General features: G+C 44.6%; 1 protein-coding gene across 4 annotated transcripts in view; it reads right to left on the reverse strand.

Annotated features, from left to right (window-relative positions):
• SENP5 (SUMO specific peptidase 5) overlaps nt 1-21,943 on the reverse strand; it is a 41,593-nt gene that overhangs the window by 3,552 nt on the left and 16,098 nt on the right. Inside the window, exons 3-8 of one of the 4 annotated variants that reach the window (XM_044434420.1) lie at nt 21,829-21,934; nt 21,533-21,680; nt 15,685-15,732; nt 15,228-15,305; nt 4,537-4,674; nt 3,030-3,113 (exon numbers count right to left, since the gene is read on the reverse strand). In XM_044434420.1, coding sequence (XP_044290355.1) covers nt 3,030-3,113; nt 4,537-4,674; nt 15,228-15,305; nt 15,685-15,732; nt 21,533-21,680; nt 21,829-21,934 — 602 coding nt within the window. Of the gene's footprint in view, nt 1-3,029; nt 3,114-4,501; nt 4,675-15,189; nt 15,306-15,684; nt 15,733-21,532; nt 21,681-21,828; nt 21,935-21,943 lie in introns of those variants that run through there. The other 3 variants (XR_006415136.1, XM_044434421.1, XM_044434423.1) reach the window with 3 other exon arrangements.

The following is a 21,943-nucleotide window of genomic DNA, read 5'->3' on the forward strand; positions in this document are numbered from 1 at the left end:
CATTTTTCTCCACACCACACCCAGATGCATACCCCTTTATTATCTCCCCTCTCGTTCTCTCTGAGAAGCAAAACATTCCCAGATGCTGTAAGCATTTCTCATCCCCCTGAACATTTTAGTGGCCCTTTTCTGCCAATACGGCCCAATCTGGGATATGTTTCATCATAACAGCCATGTACTGAGTCAACAGTCCCAGGATCCCTGTCACGGTCAGCCATGACCAGCTCGGCCCCCATCAACATGTAAACGAAATCAGGAATGTCTGCCCCTTTGGACATCATTTTTCACACTTACAGTGAACTGCACCTGCCATTTTAATGCTCATTCCTCCAGTCTGGGAGGATCCCCTTGGACCTCTTTGCTGCCACTATTTGCTTTAGTCACCCTTAGTAATTTGGTGTTGTTAGCAAACTTGGACACCTCACTGTTCAGCCCAAGCCCAGATCATTATGAGCAAGGTCAAAACCACCGGTCCGAGCACAGGTTCCTCAGAGAAGCCAGTGTTTACCTCCTCCTTGGCAAGAACCCCTGAAGCCTGCAGCAAGTGCCCGAGAGACCAACAAAAACCTCATCAGCACCAACTTAATCTCCAGCTCAACTGCCACAAGTGTTCCAGGCAGCCGTGCTGGGAAGAAAAGAGAAATGCTGGCCGCCGAGTGAACAATGCACACTTTCAATAGCCACTCCATCACACTTGTCAGACTGAAGGGCGGCTGTGGAGATGGCGCGCCATCGGGAGCGCTAGCTCCTACGAGCAGCTCGGAGGCTGTTTCTTCTGCTAAGTCTCAGTCTGCAACCCGATTAAGGCTCCTCAAGCACCTGCAGCCAATTTCGGTTCTCCAGCAAGGGCAGCGATGGCACCACTTGACAGCCCGGCTTGGCAGAAAATTCCCCATCAGTAGCCTTTCCACTGGGCCGCACTCAAGGCCCCTCCAAGGGCTGAGCCAGGACCAGCTGCCCTTTCTTCCTCCTGCCACCCACCCCAAATGTCCACAGTGACCCCCAAACAGTGTTTTGTGAGTGGCAGAAGAAAACACCCTGATTTGGTGCTGAAGTGGCATATGCCAGAATCCCAACATCACTCCCAGTCTGTCATGGGATTCAAAGAACCTGGCAAGGCAGGGAACTGATTCTCAGCAGGAGGAGATCAGCAAAATGCCCACATTTGCCTTGATGTTAGCCAATTCTCTCCAAAATTTTTGCATATTATAATTTTTAGAGCCAACGTTTATAAATGTGGAGGACTGAAATCAAATGAACTCCGTTTATTTTTCAATGTATACTTGAAAAAAAGTGAAAGGGTTGGCCCGAAATGTTCTGGCACGGGGGCACAGAAAGACAAAGAGGGGCACCAACAGACCCACGTCGCCTCTAAGCCCACTGGTTTTATCTTCCAGTTTCTGCCAGCGTAAAAGTCGCCAGGCATTTCTAAGGATGAGTTATCGCCCAGACCTCACACTACCCTCCTTCTCCCTGCTAGGGCTACACACTTATCAAGTGGGTAGGAGAAGAGAAATAGCAGATCACGCTTGTATAACAATAAACCTCCAAGACAATTCATTGTGAGCGGGAAGCCACAGGGAAACTGTCTAATGTTCAATGGCCCATTTTATATCTTCAAAGCTATTACAGGATATGGTTATGCAAGTCACAAATTTCCTTGTTTGCACTTCACACAAGTTGTTCTCTTTTATTACTGCCGGACTATGTTTAGCTGTAAGCACCTGCTGCACTGGTGCAGTGTGGCAGTTCTTTTGACAACTCTACAGGGGAAGCCATCCCTTCGATGTAGCGCCTGCAGCTTTCCCAATGAAATAAACATCTACTGGTTGTCTGGTTGTCTTGTACACCAGCCTTCCCCAACACGGAACCCTACGGACATCCCAGCATCCCCCAGGCAGTCACGCTGGTGAACCCAGTTCCATGGGAGTTAGGCCATAATGAATCAAGCGCTAGACCAGCTGATTCCTACTTCACTCTGACTGTGGCACTTGGGGGCAGGACAAGACACTCTATCTCTCTCTCAGCACAATGTTTACGTCATATAAAGGCTCATGAATCACCGTGCATGTATGTTAAAAGGACCAAGACAGTTCAATCCTTTCCTAGAAAGGAGAAAAAGAAAGGGGGAAAAAAGAATTTCCATTACCCACTATTTTGCAAGTACCATTTGCATTTGGAAACTTGTATCTCATGGAAGCTATCAAATGTACTTTCACATCAAAAATAAAACTGGTCCCAAGACTGACCAAACAAGAAGAATTAAGCTGCGGGCATTCAGAAAATGATTTATGAACCCATTTAGGCTGCAACCTCATGCTAAGTCAGCCTGACAAAAAGCCTTCTACAACTCCCAGCATTCTGGGGCCAGCCAAGATGGGCCGCAGAATTCTAGGAGTTGTGGGACTTTTTGTCTAAACATGCATAGGACAGCGTCTTTAGTACCTCTAAAGCACACAAGGAGAGAGGACCAGCAAGGACACACATTTATGGAAGAATAGAGACACAGACACAGAGCGGGGCGGAAGGGGCCTCCCGGGCCATCTAGTCTGCCCCCCGGCTCCAGCCAGCTCCGCTCACGACATGCCCACCATGTGCCTGTCCAGCCTGTCCTTGAACACCCTCCAGGTGATCCAGGTGATGCTTCTTGACGTCTACTCTGCTTTCTGTGCATGGCTCTGGAATGGTCCTCAGGCTTACGAGTAACGGCCACAGCGACAGCTCCATAACAGCTGAACTCCTGGGAAACCAGGCCCGTCACTGCACGTTTGCGTGTGGACACAGGAGGCGTCACTGCACTGCCGCCAACGAGCAGAGCTGGTGCCCAGCCTACCCACCGCAGCCCCACGGCTTCCCCAGGAATTTACCACAAGCTCTTTACACAGGTATCAGGTGCCTCAAAAGCTCCCGGCGCTTTCTGGGGGAGGGGGGATAGCTGGAAGTCAGCATGGAGAGATGAAGTTCTACTCTAATGTTTTTATACTGGTATGTTTGTAAAACAGAATTAAAAAGAGACCAAGGGCTCCTACCTTTGTAACAGCAGTCTGCCAACCCTGAAGGAAATCGGGATGATTTTTCTCTCTAGCTTCTGTCAGCAAGTATTTCCGTATGTTCTTTACAAAGCGAGGTAGGAAAGGGAAAATAAGAATTGAATCTGTTAGTATTCTTCTATGAAAATTTAACTAAGTGCTCCCCTGCCAACGATACCTAACCAGAGCCACGGGGTGGACTAGAAAGAGTATTTGGCTTGGACTGGGGAAACCTGGGAATTGATTCCCTCAATGGCCCTGACTTGAACAGGAGACTTATTTATGAAGTCTCTCCTTTCATAATGAAATTTATGAAGCACGTTCAGCAGGCCCCAAACAAGTCACTACCATGTTTCCCCGAAAACAAGACCTATTCCGAAAATAAGACCTAGTACTATTTTTGGTACTTGCTAAAATATATGACCTACCCCGAAAATAAGACCTAGCTGTGTTTATTCCCAGGGCCAGTGGGGAACATAAAGAGCCTTTTTAAACTTTATTTTTTAACTGAACTTTAACTTAATGCACTGTGTGGAGGAAACACGCTTATGCAGCTCTGCTCCCTGCGCTCCATGCGGAGGGAGCGGAGCCACACAAGCCGATGCTTCCCCTATAGCGCCGGCTCCTGTCACAGGCGGAGTGATACCAAATGTACTTGTATTCATGCTGTTGTACATGCATAAGTGTGGATTGTTGTACACATTTAAAAATAAAATAAAAAATAAGACCTAGTGCGTTTTTGTGAGTCAAAAAAAAAATTAAGACAGTGTCTTATTTTCAGGAAACACGGCAGCTCTCACTGTGGTCTATCTGATGGCACTGACGCAAAGACAAAAATCAAACAAGCCACCTAACACACTGCTCCAAGGTTTTTACAGAAAGGAAGAGATCCATGTGGGACAGACAGAAGGCTCAGAATGCTTGAGAGACATAGAGGATGGAATTACAAAAAATAGAGAGAATGGGTGCTTTTAGAGGAGTATGGTTTGGATAAGGTAAGGATGTGGGGCATGAATTAGGACAAGTTTGGTGATGGCTGAGGGAAGAAAAGCAAACTATTTCTGGGCTATGGCTGAAACACAGGGGCTAAGGAAGTGGAAAAACTGATTGCACTGATCATACAAAATGTGCGGTAGGACAAAAAAATCAGAGTTTAATGATATAAAGTTGGGGTTAGCAGTTGCTGATGGGCTGGTAAGAAGGCCAAAGAAGCAAGTGTCCTGTCTTAAAGGCAAGCTGTGGGACATGGAAACTCCAGCTGTAAAGTTCCTGGCCTAGGATCCTGGAATGCCTCGCTGCAGTCTAATTCACAGAAATTCTAGTCAAAATTGTGGCAAGTTTCCACACCAGCAAACCTAATGCACTCTCCTTTTCGCAAAGAGGACCAGAAACATGTAACTTAGGATAACCAAACTATTACTGAAAATGATCAGAGCCCTAAGAAAGGAGGGGACAAAGCCTCAAGTCTTGTTTTAGGAAAGACAGACGTTTTATTAGAATAGCTTACCTCAACACAGAACTTAAAATGAATGCCTTGAGAGTCATAAAATGAAATAATTCGGTTAGGGAGATTCACAGTAATTAGGGACCAGTGAACTTCCAGATGGATCGGAATTAACAAGAGGGTCTTTTTGAAAAGGTCCACCTGACAAGGAAACAAGAATATCCATCACCAAAAGTGTTCGTAACTACATAGTTATAGTATGATAACATGTAATACAGAACTAACTCAAGAATTCCTAAGAAGAAAGGAATTCTTGAGTCTAAAAACATTTACATTCAAGGTCTAAAAACATTTCTTTCTGTACACCTTTGAGGTATTTTGCCCCTCCAATAAGTGGAGAACCTAGGCTGTCAAAGCACTCCAACTCGCATCAGCTCTAGCTACCAAGCCAATGGTCAGGGATAATGGCGGCTGAAGTCTAACAAAATCTGGAAAGCCACAGCCTCCTCACCCCTGCCCTATACTATTTTATCATTTGGCTATTAGAAGAGAAGGGCTAGTAATGGAGTAGGCGTGGACAGCCATGTTGTGGCTTGCAAAAGCTGGAGCAAAGGCACCCGAGTTCACATCCGCACTCACCCATGAGGCTCCCTGGGAAAACTCAGGACAGTCACCAAGCCCAACTCTGCAGGGCTGTTGCATTTATAACAAAAGAAAACACACACACACACACACACACACACACACACATACCCCTACCAGCCAGTGTGGAGAACCCCTGGGGCTCTTTAGGAAGAGGACAAGATCCACAAAGTGGTAAAACAGGGACTGGGGCAGAGTCTCATTTCTGGGAGGGGCCCTCAAGACAGCAGTGGCTGCAAGTCAAACACTGTGGACAGCAATTCGAGGGGCAGGCCCAGGGGGAAGCAAGCCCTCTCACCACTGCAGTGGGCAGGTCTCAGGCAGCATCGCCTCGCATCCCAAGGAAAGCACCTTTTGCGAAAGGCAGTTGCTGCTTCAAGCACCCTTCAGGATGTGAGCAGCACCCACTGTGCTTTCCGTGCCACTCGGACTCTAGAGGTAGGAGTGCACCTGGCCAACCAAAAGGCCAGCGATATAGGGAGGGAGGGAGGGAGGGAGGGAGGGGGCCGCAGATGATACAGGAGCAATGAGCCTAGACCAAGAGAGGCAAGGAAGAGGCTCTTCAGAGGAAACGTGAAGTGTTAAGAGTTGAAAGTGAAGGGCAGAAATGTGCCAGGCAGAAACATTAGCCTAACAGAAGGCCCATAACTAGGGGTATGAGAACCATAGGCATGTGAACACCAGAAAGCAAGCTTCTGCCAATTACAGAGGCAGTAGCAAAGGAACTGAAGGAAAGCCAAGTACACCCTGACAAGTGCTTGAGTAGCAAAAGCAGGACCACCACCTCCACACACACACTTAATTTATCAAATCTGTAAACCATTCCACATCTTAGAGATTCCTAAGCTGTAAATATTAGGAAAGGGGAGAACCAAAATACAAAAGAATAAAACCTTTTAAAACCAAATTAAACAGTAACACTGTGCTTCACCTTTTACTCAAGAATGAAGCAATTAAATAAAATTGTGCTTAGCAGGCATGGAGGGGTAGTGCCCACCTCACATCAACTGGCCCAGAATGACTAAGATGAAGGCCAGACTGTAAACTGGCCTCATGATCACCGGGAGTACCCCAGTGGGCGACTTCAGTGACCAGGGGACTAAGGGAAAAGAGACAGGCTCTAAAACACGTTACTCCCAAGTTGTTCAGGACTTTATGTAAAGCTGCAGTAGCCTCAAACCAGGTAGCAGAAATGAAGCCAATGCCTACGGAAAGGGGACGCCCCCCCCCCCCCCACTACAGCCAAGTTGCTACGTTCTGCACTAGCCTTAAGGACAGCCCCATACAGAGCATGTGGCAGCGATCCTGTCCTGAGGCGCTAGTGCCTGTGCCACTGCGGCCGAGCTATCCCTGCCCCATCCTTCAAAGCTCCAACATGAGGAGTCTGTGTCCCCTTTGTGCTGCACTCGCATCAAGGATGGGGAACTGCGAGCCCAATCTGGCCTGCGGAGGTTCCCCATCCAGTCTGCGGAGCCAAAAAATGCAGCAGCAAACAGAGGTGACAGCGAAGTAGCTCAGGTGTGGTCCTTAAGGCACTGTTATAGCCTGAGGACATTTCCTCTGTCAAGAACAGCATTCCAGTCAGCTCCAGTTCTACCACTAATTAGTCTTGGCCTACACAGAAACAATTAATTTTCAGATGCAGGTGGGAGAAAAAAATTAATGCTTCCCCAGATAAATCAACTAAAAATAACAGCACATCAGGGTGAAAGGTTCCGGCTCAGCCCACGTTCTATGTTGCTTTTCAAAGCTTCCTGCTAGAAGGTAACTAATTCCCCTCTACCTGGTCTACCACCTCATTCCCAACTCAGTTTTCCCCTTGTGTAGGCCAGGTCTTAAGACCATCACTTTGGTTTCCATTTTCCTTCTCAGATGCAGTTTATTTAATGCCATGTGCTTATTAAAAGAGAAGCTTCCATTTATTTAGAAAGAAACCCAACAGAATGGCTACTGCCCTACATCCCTTCATGCTAAATTATTCAAAATCAATATTTTTGACAGGAAGCTACAAGATGGTGTTGGGTTTTAAGCACGAAATTAGCATTTCTAAAAGACAGCCTTCAACACATGAGCACATACACTGGTGCACCAATCAAATGCCAATGAAATAGTGCTGGTCTGCATCTAATCCACTAGCGAAGACCTGGAAGGCATATGGAGAGATGGAAACAGCCCCGGGCAACTGATGAGGATGGCAGCTTAATGGATAGGACAAACTTGTTTTGCAAGGCAGGCTGCATGTGTTTAATACTTAATGCTGTGTGCAGAACTGCCACAGAATGTGAAGTAGATTCCTGGGTTCCAGTCATCTAGATTACGATTTTATACAAAATAACAATTACACTAAACCCAAAGCTCACTGTATCCTTGTCCGTATGTCCAAACATGTTACCAGAACAGGTAAGATTGACTGGGTTCACACAACACAACAAGCTACGCTCAAGATTGAACATTTGCGCAAGTAGTCTTTGGGCCATAAATTCTTGAGTTGCGTTAGCCTAACCATGGTTTGTTAACTAGTCAAATGCTTTGTTAATCAGAACAATCTACAGTTCACAACTCAACCACCAGCCATGGGTTTTCTGTGTGATCTGTTAAAAACATGTAGAACAGTTGGGTTTATGCAACATAACAATCCATGATTCACTAACAACCTTGAGCATGAATTGTGTCATGTGAATCCAGCCATTAGGTTAGATAGGAGATTCGGCACTCCAAACACCCCTGGCTTATCCTACATGCCTTTCCAGCCACGGTGTGTAAAGAGAACTCTGAAATAAGATGAATTAGGACCTAGTGATGGCTGAGATCTGGTTCATACATTTGTATGGCTGGCAGTCTAATTCATATTTTGGGAGGAGCATTGTTGCCCCCTTCCCCAGGCACATCACACGGTGGGCCATTTTTTCAACAGCCTGCTTTGCTGGATCTTTGTCCAAGAGAGAGGCTGCAGGAGCCAGGACAGAGCGCAAACATCTGCTTCTCCAGATGTTTAACCTACAGCTCCCATGAGCCCTAGACAACATGGGCAAGGGTGAGGGATGGTGCAAAGTGCTGACTGAGAAGCCTAGAGGGCCACATGTTGCCCAGTCCTGACCTAACGTCATTATGCCCTTGGGCTCTCATGAGGGTGGTGGAAAATCATGAGTGTGCCTCTTCACCACACAAAACAGGAACGCTGGCACTAGAAAGTTTGCGCACTGGGCCTAAAAAGCTGAAGGCAATGAGGCAAGACTTCACCAACTGGCACCTCCCCATGCCCCCCAAATGGGCACAGAGGCACAACAATCTTATTTCCCTACCACACTGTTGATCTCCCCTAAGCTCTCCTCCCTTTGAAGTCCCCTAGCCAAGTTCTTTGTGAATGTGGTTCCTGGAAGCAAAACTAAACGAGGCAAATAAGCTAAGCTACCCAACTTATTTTGTGCTCCAAATTGTCCTTGAATGCACGTGGCTCTGTGTTCAGCTTAGGAGCCCTTTTTAAACCTGGGCAGAATTTTCTTTCTTAGCAGACAGCAGAGATTCTTTATGGTACCAGTATGGGCAAAGAGGCAATATGCTTTCAGCAGAATTGCACTGGACAGCCTACATTCGTGTCCTGCATTGGTCTACCTTCCTGACTGGTGCTTGCAGTAACGAAGATGCTTAGCATGCCGAAAGTTATCCACTGAGCTCAGCAGTATTTGTGATGGCACTGACCTACACCTTAAAATGAAGCATCTGTTTTCATTTTTTAGTTAAATGGAACAAATATGGCCCTCCAAATAAGAAAGCATAGCATCTATATATAGAAACCCTCTTGTGAAAGTTAGATGGGCTTAATCAGTGTCAGCTAGGACAAAGATAAAAGAATCAGAATCGGATCTGGAAGACTTGCATTGATAGTTTTAAAAGGATTTGAACACAAAAGTAAAACTAGACATTTTGACAGGTGCAAAACTGTCCAGTAAGAGTAAGAGCTCTGCTGCTCCTCCTCCTCCGCAACATCAAGGGATATCCAGCACCTGGTGTGGTTTATTCCTCTGCCTCTATCTCCGGCCCATGGCGTTGGCTGCTTGTAGTACTGTGACATCATCCTGTATTTGGTATGTTATGCATTCAGTATCCCCTGATGTTACGCATGAAAATGAGATCAGGGCTAGAGTTTTCAGTAGGATCCCAGTTCCTATTCAACCACCTAGAGACATCCTTGCTTAAGTACCATCAGCAAGTTGCCTCCCCACCCCCCCGTCTGTGGGCGTGCTCACCTCATGACAGAGACTGAGGCCCTTTCCCTGCTCATCAAAGCAAGTGAGAACAAACATCGCTGCAATGAGGAAAGGGAAGAGGAAAAGCCCACATAAACCAGTACAGTACAAGGGCTAAATCAGTGGGCCAGAATGTAGTTCAGGGCGAGGAGAAAATAGCCCTTCTATTACTTGCGGGAAGGATAGCATTTAGCATTTGCCAGTGTTCTGAGAGCTTCACATGCATTATCTTTGTGTCATCAATACAACCACCTTCGAAGGAAAGCTAACATTTTCTTTGCATCGCAGAGGAGGCTCAGATGCAGAAACTTGGGCAAGACAATCTAGTATCTTCATGCAGAGATTCTAAACTGGTGCTTCTCAAGCGGTGGCTTGATCTTAGTCAACAGGTCCCAGAAACCATACTGAGCATAAACTGACGCTGAAGGAGAAAGCAAGAGCAACTTTATCGCCAATGTAAAAATCAAAAACTCCTACTCTGGGATAAAAAGAAGAAAGCACATGCATCCTAAAGTTTAATTAAAATCCAGTCGGGTGAAACGGGTGATTGCAGCTGAACTCCAAATGCTACATATAAAGCATGAACAAAACAAAAACAGAGCTCTTCTCTGCAAGCTAAGTAACAAAATCCAATTTACTTTCCCATTCCAAGCAGCAGAAAGGAAACATTTAAATTTATGAAGCCCTGTTTTAAACCAATACTTACAAAAGAGGATTTATTTTTATCCCCAGAGGAACTTGAAAAGGGTTGGCCCACACAAACTGCTGAGATCACAGAAGAACTACGAGACAGTGGAGCTCAAAATGTTGGGAACGCAGGCACAAGAGCAATGCAGGATGAACGGTTTTAAGACAAGGTGACAGAAATAACCGATTCAGATCCGCAAAGGGAAAAGATGATTTACCTCACCTAATACTTTGTGTGTTCCTAAGCAGTGGTGCAGATCTGACCACTAAACCATGTTAATTTACAATTAAAGTATTTTTATATCATTTTATTCTTACAGCCAGGCTTTGCATCTTTGCCACACAGAATATATTTTGTAGGGTTTCCTTTCTTTCTTCTTTACCTGTTCAGAGATCTCACAACTCAAGGTCCTTTTTGAATTTAACTGTATCAATACAGAAACCTGCAAACTGGAAAATGCTGTCTTTTGGGTTTTTTTCCAGCATTGCTCTTCTTCATGGAAGGCCACAACCTTGGCTTCCCAAAAAGGAGCAAACAAACATGATATGCCCATAACCAATAGGATGAAGCAAGGAGAGCCAAGTTGCTGGGCAGACCAGAGCAGTTTAATTTTATGAGATGAAAATAAGATGCCTGTGTCTCGTAGGCAGACTGAAAATATTTACAAGTGCAAGCTGAAACATACTGCAGGTGATATGATCCTGTTCAGAGATCCAGCCAGCCATTCTTCCAGACTCCATTCCAAGTTTTCTATCCTGCTAAAAATTCTCAGACTTCATTAAAATGTTTTGGGATTGCCCCCCGCCCACAGCTATTTCCCCTTAAAGATTCTGTACTCCTGTAAGACCTGGGGTATCCCCCAAGATGCACTGATATCTCCCCTCATATGTACTCATGGCGCGCTTTGACTACGTGGTGCTATCTAATCCTCACTTGAACAACGGGCTTACTTAACAAAGAACATATTTGAGAAATGGTCAAACTGGTTTTCCATTTTTTAAAGCTGCCTTTAAGTTAATATGTTTGGCAGGAGACAATGGATCAGAGATTAACTGAGATTAGCAATTAAGTGCTAAAGTGCTCATGTTCAGATTTTCATAGTAAGGAAGGGTGCCATCCTATGCAGGTCTAGATAGAAAAAAAGCCTACGACTGCCAGCATGCCCCAGCCAGGACTGTGTCTTAACTTATTCATTGACAGTATTTTAGAACTGGCATGTAAAAAAACAAAATCTTTTACTTTTAAAGATGACGCATTTTTATATTTTCTTTTTCGTTAAACTATGTATTAGCAAGATGACTAATCCGATGTTTTTAAGCTGCACTTTGGTTCTGTTTGAGGCCTCTCTGCAAACAAAGACCATTTCAGCATTCAGATCTAAGGGAACACCTGGGAGAGGGGAAAAAACAATACTGCAGACTTGGAAACCAAATGCTTTCCCGCACAGCTCCATGCATAAGTCAGGGGGTTGGGCTTTGTTTGGTTTTACCTGCAAAAACCTCAACAGGTGGAGCTGCACATTCTCGGCCTTCTCCTTAAAGGCGATTAAAGCGTCCTTTTCCTTTTGGCACATGCATGCGCACATTCATCACATTAAATCTAGCAACTCAAAATTTCCCTTTAGCAGAGAGATTTTCTAGTCTTCACATTAGGTTGTTAGGAATTGTCACTCCATGATTTGGGCTGGGTAAGAAATTTTGAATGATTTTTTATTTCCTGTACCAGGAAACACTTTGCTCTCAAAATGCACGTGCTAAGTTTAGAACGCTGTTTGCACAAAAATAAAAATAGGCAGCCTGCTTACCTGCAACTGTGGTTCTTTGAGTGATGATCTGTGCATTCACACATATAGGCTCTGTGCCTACATGGAGCCTCAGTTTGGGAAACCAAACCCCTTCCCCATCATCCAAATCCATGTGTACCTAAACAGGATCCTGCCCATCCCCACCCCCCAAGTGAGCAATTTCTGAAGCGATTGGGATAATTATGATTGGGATTATGATTGGAATTCCATAATATTGATGCCAAAACAGCAACACTGATGAAAAAAAATGTCATCAAAGTGTCATTGACTGACACTGACACCAGTCCTAACCCTAACCCTTCACTAGGAATGTGCCTCAGATTTGGCTAAAGACTAAAGTCCAGGCCAAATCAGGTCCCATCGGAGCATTTCTGGTGCTTCCTGAGCTGAAGTGACCAGACCCGAAACAGGACCATGCACAAGGCTTCATTCACAATTCAACTTCAGAAAGGCAGCTAAAAACAGAAATGCTGCTCTCATTTCTCTAAATGTCAATGGAGTAGAAGAGGAGTTGAATTACCAACAGGTGTACCTGCTAATCATAAGAGCTGCTTTGCACTCCAATCACTGTACTTTGTGGGAGGTCAAGGGTGAGAGAGGGCGATGGAAATTCTTCCAACAATATTAGGCTTCACTACAAAAAAAGTCTTGAAGTTGGTTTCCAGTCATCATACTCCCCCCCCCCCCGCTCACCTCAGCACTTAGGCACCCACCCCCAACTCTTTCTAGTGTGCCATTTTTATACAAATTGACTTTAAAAAATCACAAGGGTAAGAAAAGGGGAAATTAATCCCTTACATCCTGCCTGCTCAGTTTGAGGAACTCCTTTCCATATATTTTTTCAATCATTCTGAAACCTTGCAGTTTTTGTACTTGGGACCACCTTAGGCTTATATCATTTTTCAGAATACGGAAATACAGAGTAATGTATGTTGGAGTGAAAAATCCCAACTTCAAGGATACACTGATGGGATTTGAACTAGAAGCACATAAAATAAGGAATCTTGGGGTGGTGTGGACAGCTCGATGAAAAGGCTGGCTTAGTGCTCAGCTGCTCCGAAGAAGGCAAACTCCATGCTAGACATAATTAGGAATGGAATAGAAAACAGAACTGCCAAAATCTTACTTCCCTTCTACAAATCTTTTGTATGACCACACTTGGGATACTGTGCTCAGTTCTGGGCACCTTACCTGAAAAAGCACATTTCTTAGATGGGAAAGGTCCAGAGAAGGGCAACAAAAATGATCAGGGGGTTGGGGCACCTTCTCTCTGAGGAGCAGCTACAACGGGGATTGCTCAGATTAGAAAGAAGGTGAGCTAGGGGAGACATGATAGAGGGATCTGAAATTACTTATGGTGTGCAGAAAGCGGAAAGAGAGACATTTTTCTCCCTCTACCATAGCATTCAGACCGGCGGTCATCTCAAGAGACTGACTGGTGGGAGGTTTCAGGCACATAAAAGGAAGCACTTCAAGCAAAGTAGAGTCAAACGATGGTATTCACTGCCACAGGAAGTGGTGATGGCCACTAATCTGGATAGCTTTAAAAAGGGATTGGACAGATTCATGAGGGAGGCGGCTATCAGTGGCTACTGGCCTTGCAGGTGATGTCTGCCTTCTCTAATAGAGGCAGCGTGCCCGCATGTACCAGCTGCTGTAGAGGTGGAGGTCTTGCATTTATCCTGCTTGAGGGCTCCTATGGGCAGCTGGTTGGCCACTGTGTGTCTGGACTGCTGGACTGGATGGATGTGCTTTTTTCCCTCTTCTTGGATACTTTTAAACTGTACATGCTGCCTTTGCCCATAAACCAGGGGTCCTCAAACTTTTTAAAAGGGGGTCAGTTCACTGTCCCTCAGACTGTTGGGGGGCTGGACTATAGTTTGAAAAAAATGAACGAATTCCTATGCACACTGCATACTAAAAATTAATTACAATTAAAATAAATTTTAAAATTTAAATTAAAATAAATTTTAAAATTAATGAAAATTAACTAAATTAAAAAAAAATTAATGTTTGCTCTACTTGCTTGGGCTGCAGCAGAAGGCCAAGATGAGGTGGGGAGGAGCATGTCCATACTCAAGGGACGTAGCTACAATGTCCGCAATCGTGCTGGGGGTGGGGAGACGGGCGCGATCGCGCTTGCGCAGGGAAGGCGGGCTCGATCACGGCACTCCCCCCCCCCCCCGAGCAGGACCGCAATCGCACCCGTCTTCCCTGCATGCGCATGCCTGCAATCGCGGCCATCTCCACCCCTCCCAGTGCACTCATGCAGGGAAGGCGGGCGCAACTGCAGCCACCTCCCACCTAGCATGATCACAGTCATCCACACCCCCAGCAAGACCACGATCGTGCCCATCTTCCCTGCACAAGTGGGACCGCGATTGCGGCCATTTCCCCACGGAGTACGCCTGTGCCAGCTCAGAGCTTTTGCACTTGCTCGGAGACTGTTTTCTCCAAGCGAATCCAAAACCTCCGAGGCGGGCCGGATGAATGGGCATGGCGGGCTGTGCCATAAACCCTTGTCAGCTACTCATTTGGAATCTGGCAGGCTTGATCCTCTCAAAAGGGAAGCTATGTCTGAAAATGCCACCCAATTATGCCAAGGAATTAAACAAGCTGTTGGCAGCTTCCCAAAATAAGAATATCAAATTACAAACTTATTGCTTCCGAAATGTGGCAGGTGTAATATCCTCCTAAAGGCCTACAAAATTTCACCTGCCTCTGATTTATAGCCTTTGCTTGTTTCCCATGGTCAAAGGTATAACACCTCAGCTTTCTGGCTCTCAGCTTGAGTTCAGTACCCAAGTTGGGGGCAGAATGCTCCAGAATTGGTTTGAGCAGAATCAGATCATTTCCAAAATGCCAAACGGGTCCAAGTGGAACTTTGCAGGCACCGCAACTTTCCTAGCAAGTGAGTCTGTGGTTTTCTGCACGCCAGATGTGTTTTATCAGTGAACAGTTGCCTCCTCCAATCCCATCTAACCTACAAAAGAGGCATTACATGAATCAAGCGTGTTGACTCATTTTGTTTATTTTATACAGGTTGCAGAACTCACTTGTGCCTGGTGCTGATGGATATGAGAAAGGGAGCGTTAGCTGTGAAAGAAAGCGGGAAAGAGGTGTTGTGGCAACATGTTACTTTAGGGAGAGAGGATGTGGCTAGGACTTGCAATTTACCCCATAGTTCTCAGCATCTCACAACCATTCTACTTTTTAAGAAGCAATCCTATGTCTTTGTAATTCTCATTTAAAGGTGTGCCTTTTTAAAAACGCTCCATTACTAATGATGGCACTCATTTCAAACACATTCTTCAAAAGGGCCTGGTATTTCTCACCTGCAAAGGGTTTTCAGTGTTATCATGTAGGAGCGTACCTTTTTAGTCCACCGTTTCACCCCGTTATATCCTTTGGTTACCAGCTGTCTATGAAAAAAACTGTTGAAGAAATGGACCTGCAAAGACAAAGCAGTCAGTGAGTCAATTGATCAGGCATAATTAGTGCCTTCTGCACTAAATGGGAGTGCTGGCTGAATGCAGGTCAGGATCTCGACAGCAAAGCCAGCATGCAAGGAAAAAGGGGCAATGTGCGGCCGCGGGGGCCACAAAGCCTGCACACCACCCCCATGTGCTCTGGAGCAGAGCTTATGCATGAGTAAAAATCCTCCGCCAGCAGAATCCCTACTTGGGATCTCCTCCCTCACCCAGGAATGCGCGTCCTCACGGCAGCCTTCCAATTTTTTGTTAGCAAGACGTACCTCTACTCCCCCTCTTTCCCAATGCTATTTAGCTACCTTCACATAATAACAGGAAAAATGGAGAAAGGACACTGACCTTGTCAGGAACTGCATCCATTATTAGCTCACCATACATGTTGATAATCTGAAAGAGTTTAAACGAGTAACCGCATTAAAGAGTGAACTCGCTTATTTTTAGATGGCTCCCCCACAGAGAGAGATGTGAAGCGCGATGTTCCCAAACATCCTTTCTGTGGGTTCCACTATGAGCCAAAGGGTGCACGCGCGGCAGCACGAGAACGAGGCTCTGCTCATCCCAGTCCTGCACAAGAGCAAGTGGGAATCGCCAAGTGTCGCATTTTATCCATCATGTTTCCTTCTCACTGGTTTTCCTTCTGCAAGGAGCCCAGGGCAGCTCACACGGCCCTCCTCCTCTCCCTTCTATCCTCAGAGCAGCACTGTGAGGCTGAGGGTCAGTGACTGGTCCAAGGTCGCCCAGGGAGTTTCACAGCCTTAGCTGGAACTACAACCTGGGTTTTCTACCACACCAGCAAATGAAGGACCAGGCAATTTCTTTTTCCATAATTTGAGTTGGATTGTTGACACGTGCTACCAGCAAGGAAGCCATGAAATTATGCTAGATGCTCAAGCCCTACGCATCCCAGTCATGGGAAGAGTCCCTCAGCAACCCCTCTGGCTTCAGAGAGCTCTGTAGACATGACCCACACATACACCATGACATTTTATGCAAATGTGAAGGCCAGAACACCTCCCACACAGACACTGGGCAAGTAGCTCAGTTCTCTTCCTGATGCCACACTGCTCTTCCATAGAAACGAGGCACGTTCACAGCCCATGAAGGTCAGCCTAAATACAAATAAGAGCTTAAACAAGGCCTCCCCAAATGGCAGCTGATCCCCAGTGTGTGTGTGTGTGTGTGTGTGTGTGTGTGTGTCCCTCCCCTCCTATTCTTTCAGAAAGCATACTCTAGGAGTCAAATCATATGAAGAGTTAGTGGAAATAAAATAACTGGAGCTTGTTGCAGGGGTAGAAAATACCTAATCCTTCTTTACTAAAACAATTTAACTTCACATGAAATTTCTAAGCCAGCATACTTCAGTGGACAGAGCACTGGGACTTGAACCCTTGTGTTCTTCTCCTGAGCTTCTCAGAGTTAAGACAGGCACAGAGTGAGCTCAGATAGCAAGATTCAAAGAAACAATAGCCTAATCAGGTCTTCCATACTCAATGAAACTGAATGCATTTGTCCATATCTGGAAAGATTCACAGATTTTCAAGCCAGCATACCCAGGCATTTTATATGCAACAAGCAAGGGAGGTTGCTTTTGTGAGTTTATCACAGAAGATTTGAAACATTACTTACAGGTCTACTGCAGAACAAATGTACTGCACTCCCCTTGAAACAAAAATTATTTGCAATCCAAAAAGAGGCTACTATTTTGCAGTGAATATAGATTTCCACAAATAACCGGCACAACTGCTTAGACAACTCACCAGCACAAAATTGTTTTTTCTTTCCTAAACAGAACAAGTTCTCAGTTTAAGGCACCGGTGCTGATCAATGCTTAATGTAGCAAACAAGTATGAAAAGGAAGCTGTCTTTGTTATTTGCTTTAAAGTGTTGTCTTATTTTACTGGACCAACTGACTGTCTTTGCAAGCTTCTTTTTCTCATTCCACTGAATAAGGCTGTTGACTTAAAATATGTACTAATCCTAGCATGGATTACTTTCCATTCTTACTTTCCATTTTGAGTCTCAGTCTTGTTTACCTTCTAATTAAAAGATAGTCTCATATCCCGACATCATGATGACATAACTAATTATGGGCTTAAAGTGACCAGTGCAATAAACTAGAGCTGTCACCCATCTTTTAACTGGCAAACATCCAAATTAATTAACCCATCAGCAGAAAACAGAAGAAAACAATTTTATGCCAGTTGTGCAAGAATCCCAACTTCTTTTTTTAGAAGACATCAAGTTTTCAGCTCTGTGTCTCAAATTATCTCAATACCGAAAGTCACAAACAAGCTGGAAAAAGCCGCCTGAATTTATCAAGACTACCAACTGTCTTGATCTCAAATATATTAATCAATATTGCAATTAAATGTAGGATAAAGTGTAACCCTGCAAATATGGATAGGCAGCGCTGATGGTCACAAAGACAAGGCACCCATCTGTCCATGGCTTTCCCTATGTGGCTGTGAGGTGCATGCGCATCTAGATGCAGCCTCCCCGAGGCTCCTGCGATGGGGCGGCATTTAAGTTGTTTAAATAAATAAATGATTGATTTCTAAGCAGCATACAACGCATAAAAGGCAACTCAATTCCTGCCCGCAGGTCCAGTCTAATAGTCAGGATGCTAAAGAAAAAGCAAATGGGGAGGCAAGGAGAAAGGAAGCACATCCAAGTAACAGTTCTCAAAGCGACACATTCAGCAGTGGCGTCTGATCTGGACAAGCGACCCTCCCTGCATCCCAGTCCTTCCAGCAGCCTTTCACCCACTTGCTGAAAGCAAGGCCAGAGTGTGCGTCCCATCATTTCTGCACTCCCAGGACCACAGGCAGCTGGAGCAGAGAGGGTTCTGCGGTGCGTTTTCATTTTTCACACAAAGAGCCATCAGGAGAGAGGAAACAACACTGAACACAGATGAAATACATCAGCATACCTTTCTAGCTAATCCTGCATAGTTTTGCCTTGGGTTTGCACCCTTTTGCTTTCTTTTTGCAATCGAAAACATCCCTCCAAGAATATAGACCACTGGTGGACACACATTTGAAGGCCCCATTCAAAGGAAATCATGTTTTTCTAAGAAGATATCCTAGGGGCATGATCCTATGCTAGTTTAGGCAGGAAAGAAGGTCTATAGCTTCCAGCATTTTCCACACCGATAGTAAACCACCTGCTGTATTCCGCACACTTGCAGTCTCATGTTTAGGCTACTGTAAGGCCCTCCACACGGGGCTCCCCTTGTCCCTTGCCAGGAAGTGGCGCTACTGCAGCGTGGAACTTCTAAATGTACACATCCTGCCTGCTAAAAGCACTGCACTGGCTGCTTCGTAGCTACCAAGCTTCAAGGTTTTGTCACTGGCATACAAAGCCTTGGGACCAGAACACCCAGCTGACAGTCTTCCTGTATATATACCATTGCAGAGATCTTCTACGAATGTCTTAAGGCTCGCTCCACAATACATGTCACTAGGAAGTGGTCAGTAAGTGGGCCTGCTCAGAGGTGGCAGCTGTTCTGTGCAGCACACTCCCATGTGTGAGCCAAAGGCTCCAAACAGTGGGAAGTTGTGTACAGCACTTGAAAACACACAGGCTCCTCCCAACCAAGTGAGACTCTCTTACCATCCCCATTCTTACAGTCTTGATGTAATGTTTGGAAACTTTCTTAACGGCTTCTATTATTTTTATTATTTTACTCTTATTTTTGTATTACATTGTATTTAAATGTCAACCAGCCATGCTCTACTTGAAGGCCTCTGTTTCTGCTTAAACTTGCACAGGATTGCCCCTGTAGGGACTATTAAGCAGTATCCAAGTACATTATGAATAAATGAATAATCACTCATCTATGGTAAATACTGGTTTTTTTCAAGCTCTTGGCAGCCTCCTGTCTAAGAGCTACTAATAAAAATTGCCCAGGGTCCTTTCGGAGAAGATAATTATGATTTTTCTCACAATATTAGCAGTGCTGTTAGACAGCTGAGTTGCACAAACGGGCTAGAGTTTTTCAGCTGTGACTTTCCAGAAAGTTTGAGCATGTGAACACAACTTGGTCAGTGATCCTCTGACACTGGAGTCTCTCAAGCACACCAGAGATTTTAACTTATTTTGCACTATTTGTCTGATTTAACCAAGTGCCATCAATGTGCTTTACCTGTGTTCTTCCTCAGTGTCACCAGAGTGCTTTTTAATTCGACATGTCTGTCTGGAATAATGAGAAAAAGGCTGATCTAGAAAGGGAATTAAGTGAGGAAGTTCAGGGAATCAAAACTGTTCCCTTCTGGTTCCAATGTTTTCATGAAGGAATTGCAGTTTTGTCTGAGTTTTAATTGGAAAAATACAGAAGCAGCTTGGGGTTAACAATAACAGCAAGAACTGCAGCGATACCCATAGAAGGGGCAGACATAGGAAACCAGTTGTGCTGCCTGCTTGAACTCAAACAAATCTCAATATGACTTGAGATTAAAAATCCAAACCCCATGTCATTTCAGCATCAGTATGTTTCTCATCATGTGCAGCTTCTCTGTCCCATCAGTAAACTTCTCCAATAACATTTAACATTTTTAGAAATCCAAATTGGAGGTAACTATTGTGAGAATATGGAATGAAAAAACAAGTGTTTTTATCCAGCATTATTTTCACTGCATACATGTGTGCATTGTTAATAATTTTTATTTATTTATTAAAACATTTTTATGCCACCCCATTCGCCGAAGCCTCGGGGCGGCTTACATCACTAATAATCTGATGAACGCAGTGTTAGACTGGGGACCCAAGAGGTCCACCTTCTACTTCCCACTCAGCTGTAAAGCTGAGTGGCTCTCAGCCAGAGGTTCTCAATCCAACCTACTTCACATGGTTGTTTTTGTGAGGATAAACAGAGCTCCAGGAGGCACATTGGTTCCTCACAAGAGGAAAAAAGCAGGATATAGATGCAATGCGATAATATACATATTCATGATTAAAAATAGTAGATTAATCTGATCAAGCAACTAAGAGCAGGGATCCAAAATCTGCCTTGCGTTAACTGCCAGCTTCTTGCAAACTTTCCTTCCCTCCTGCACTGCAAAGCCCCGTCTGCACAAATGCAGGAATTTCTATCATTTGTGGAACAGGAAAGATTATTTTCAAGCCTCGGTGGAAGCAGGAGTTCAGGGAAGGAAACGTGGGCTGTTCTGCACCCTTTTCTCCAGATAATCACGGGCAGGACAATAGATTTGTGGATGCCTTCTAATTTATTTTCCCCAACTGAGCCCTATATTTTAAATGCATGTAAATACTTACAAAAGATGGAAGCAGTTGATGCTACCCTAGAAGAGGCATTGCTGCTATGGGGGAAGGAGGAGTACATCTTCTAGGATTATGTCCACCGTAAATACATATGTATCATCTAAGAAAACATGTTTCCACTTCCCTTCAGATTTGTTTTGACCCATATCCAAATCAATGCAGATTTTATCAGTTCAAACTCAGGCTCAGTCAACTAATTTTGTTAATCAGGTGACAGGTTTAGTATGTCCACAATCAAGCTGTGTAGGGAGTAGGTCTTTCCCACCCAAACAACACGCCTCATGCAGTACGTGCACAGAGTAGGAGACGAGTGATCCACCGCATTCTCTGGGTTAGATGGAGACAGATGAAGACAGAATAGAAGTTGGAAATGTAGCTTCCATATGGCTCGGAGAGAGTGAAAGAAACCAGAGATAAAGGTGGGATCTTGATATCTTCGATATAGGATAGTGATTGCTCTGAAAATGGAATCTGCTTGGGAAAAATCTTACCTGCATTTGCTAGACCATGAAAAATAAAGAAATGCCCAGATAGAAAGACAGTTACCCCCAAAAAATGTTTTTCACCAGAGTGGTGGTTTGAAGATGAAGTTCAATTAATAACCTTAGCAAGATTTATTTCAACCTAGAAAAGCCTCATATTGCAAAAGACTGTTACGAGATATCTGCAGCGGTTCTCTTCTAACCTCTACAATTCATTTTACACAATAATGCCATATGCAGCGGACAGGATACAAAAGCAGATTAATGCCTTCCATCTGCCTCCAAAGAAACCAACATTCCACAGAGCTATACTGATAATCAGGCAGGAGTTTCACAAAGGTGAGATTGAAAGCACCATTTTAGGCAGGTTTTAGAAGTCTGATTTTATTTTCTCTGAAAAAAGCAGAGCCTCAAATTGCTCTCACCTGGTCGTTTAGCCAATTCTGACCATCTAGCGTTGTCAGATCATCCATATCCAGCATGTGCTTATTATAGAAGACCCGGAAATTGCAAGTAGAAGATTTGGGATGCCGTGTCTGATACTTCATGATTTCCTTAGTGATGAATGGCTTTCTGGAACAAAATGAAGGCAGCCAAGGGGGAAAAACAGACAATGCTAAGTTATCAAAGCACATTTGAGACACAGCTGTGAAGCAGAAGAAGCAAGTGGAATCTCAAGTATGAACAGGCAGAGCTAAACATTATAGAGAGAATTACTAACCTATGAGAAAAATCTTCATTAAAGACTTCCTTTAATTTTCCCATAACATCCTTCTCGCAAAGTGGAATTAAGCTGCCGTATTTCTTCATTACTTCATCTAGGAATCCTTTAATGA

The sequence above is a fragment of the Varanus komodoensis genome, unplaced genomic scaffold, assembly GCF_004798865.1.
Source record: "Varanus komodoensis strain SLA01 unplaced genomic scaffold, ASM479886v1 scaffold28, whole genome shotgun sequence".
NCBI classification, from domain to species: Eukaryota; Metazoa; Chordata; class Lepidosauria; order Squamata; family Varanidae; genus Varanus; species Varanus komodoensis.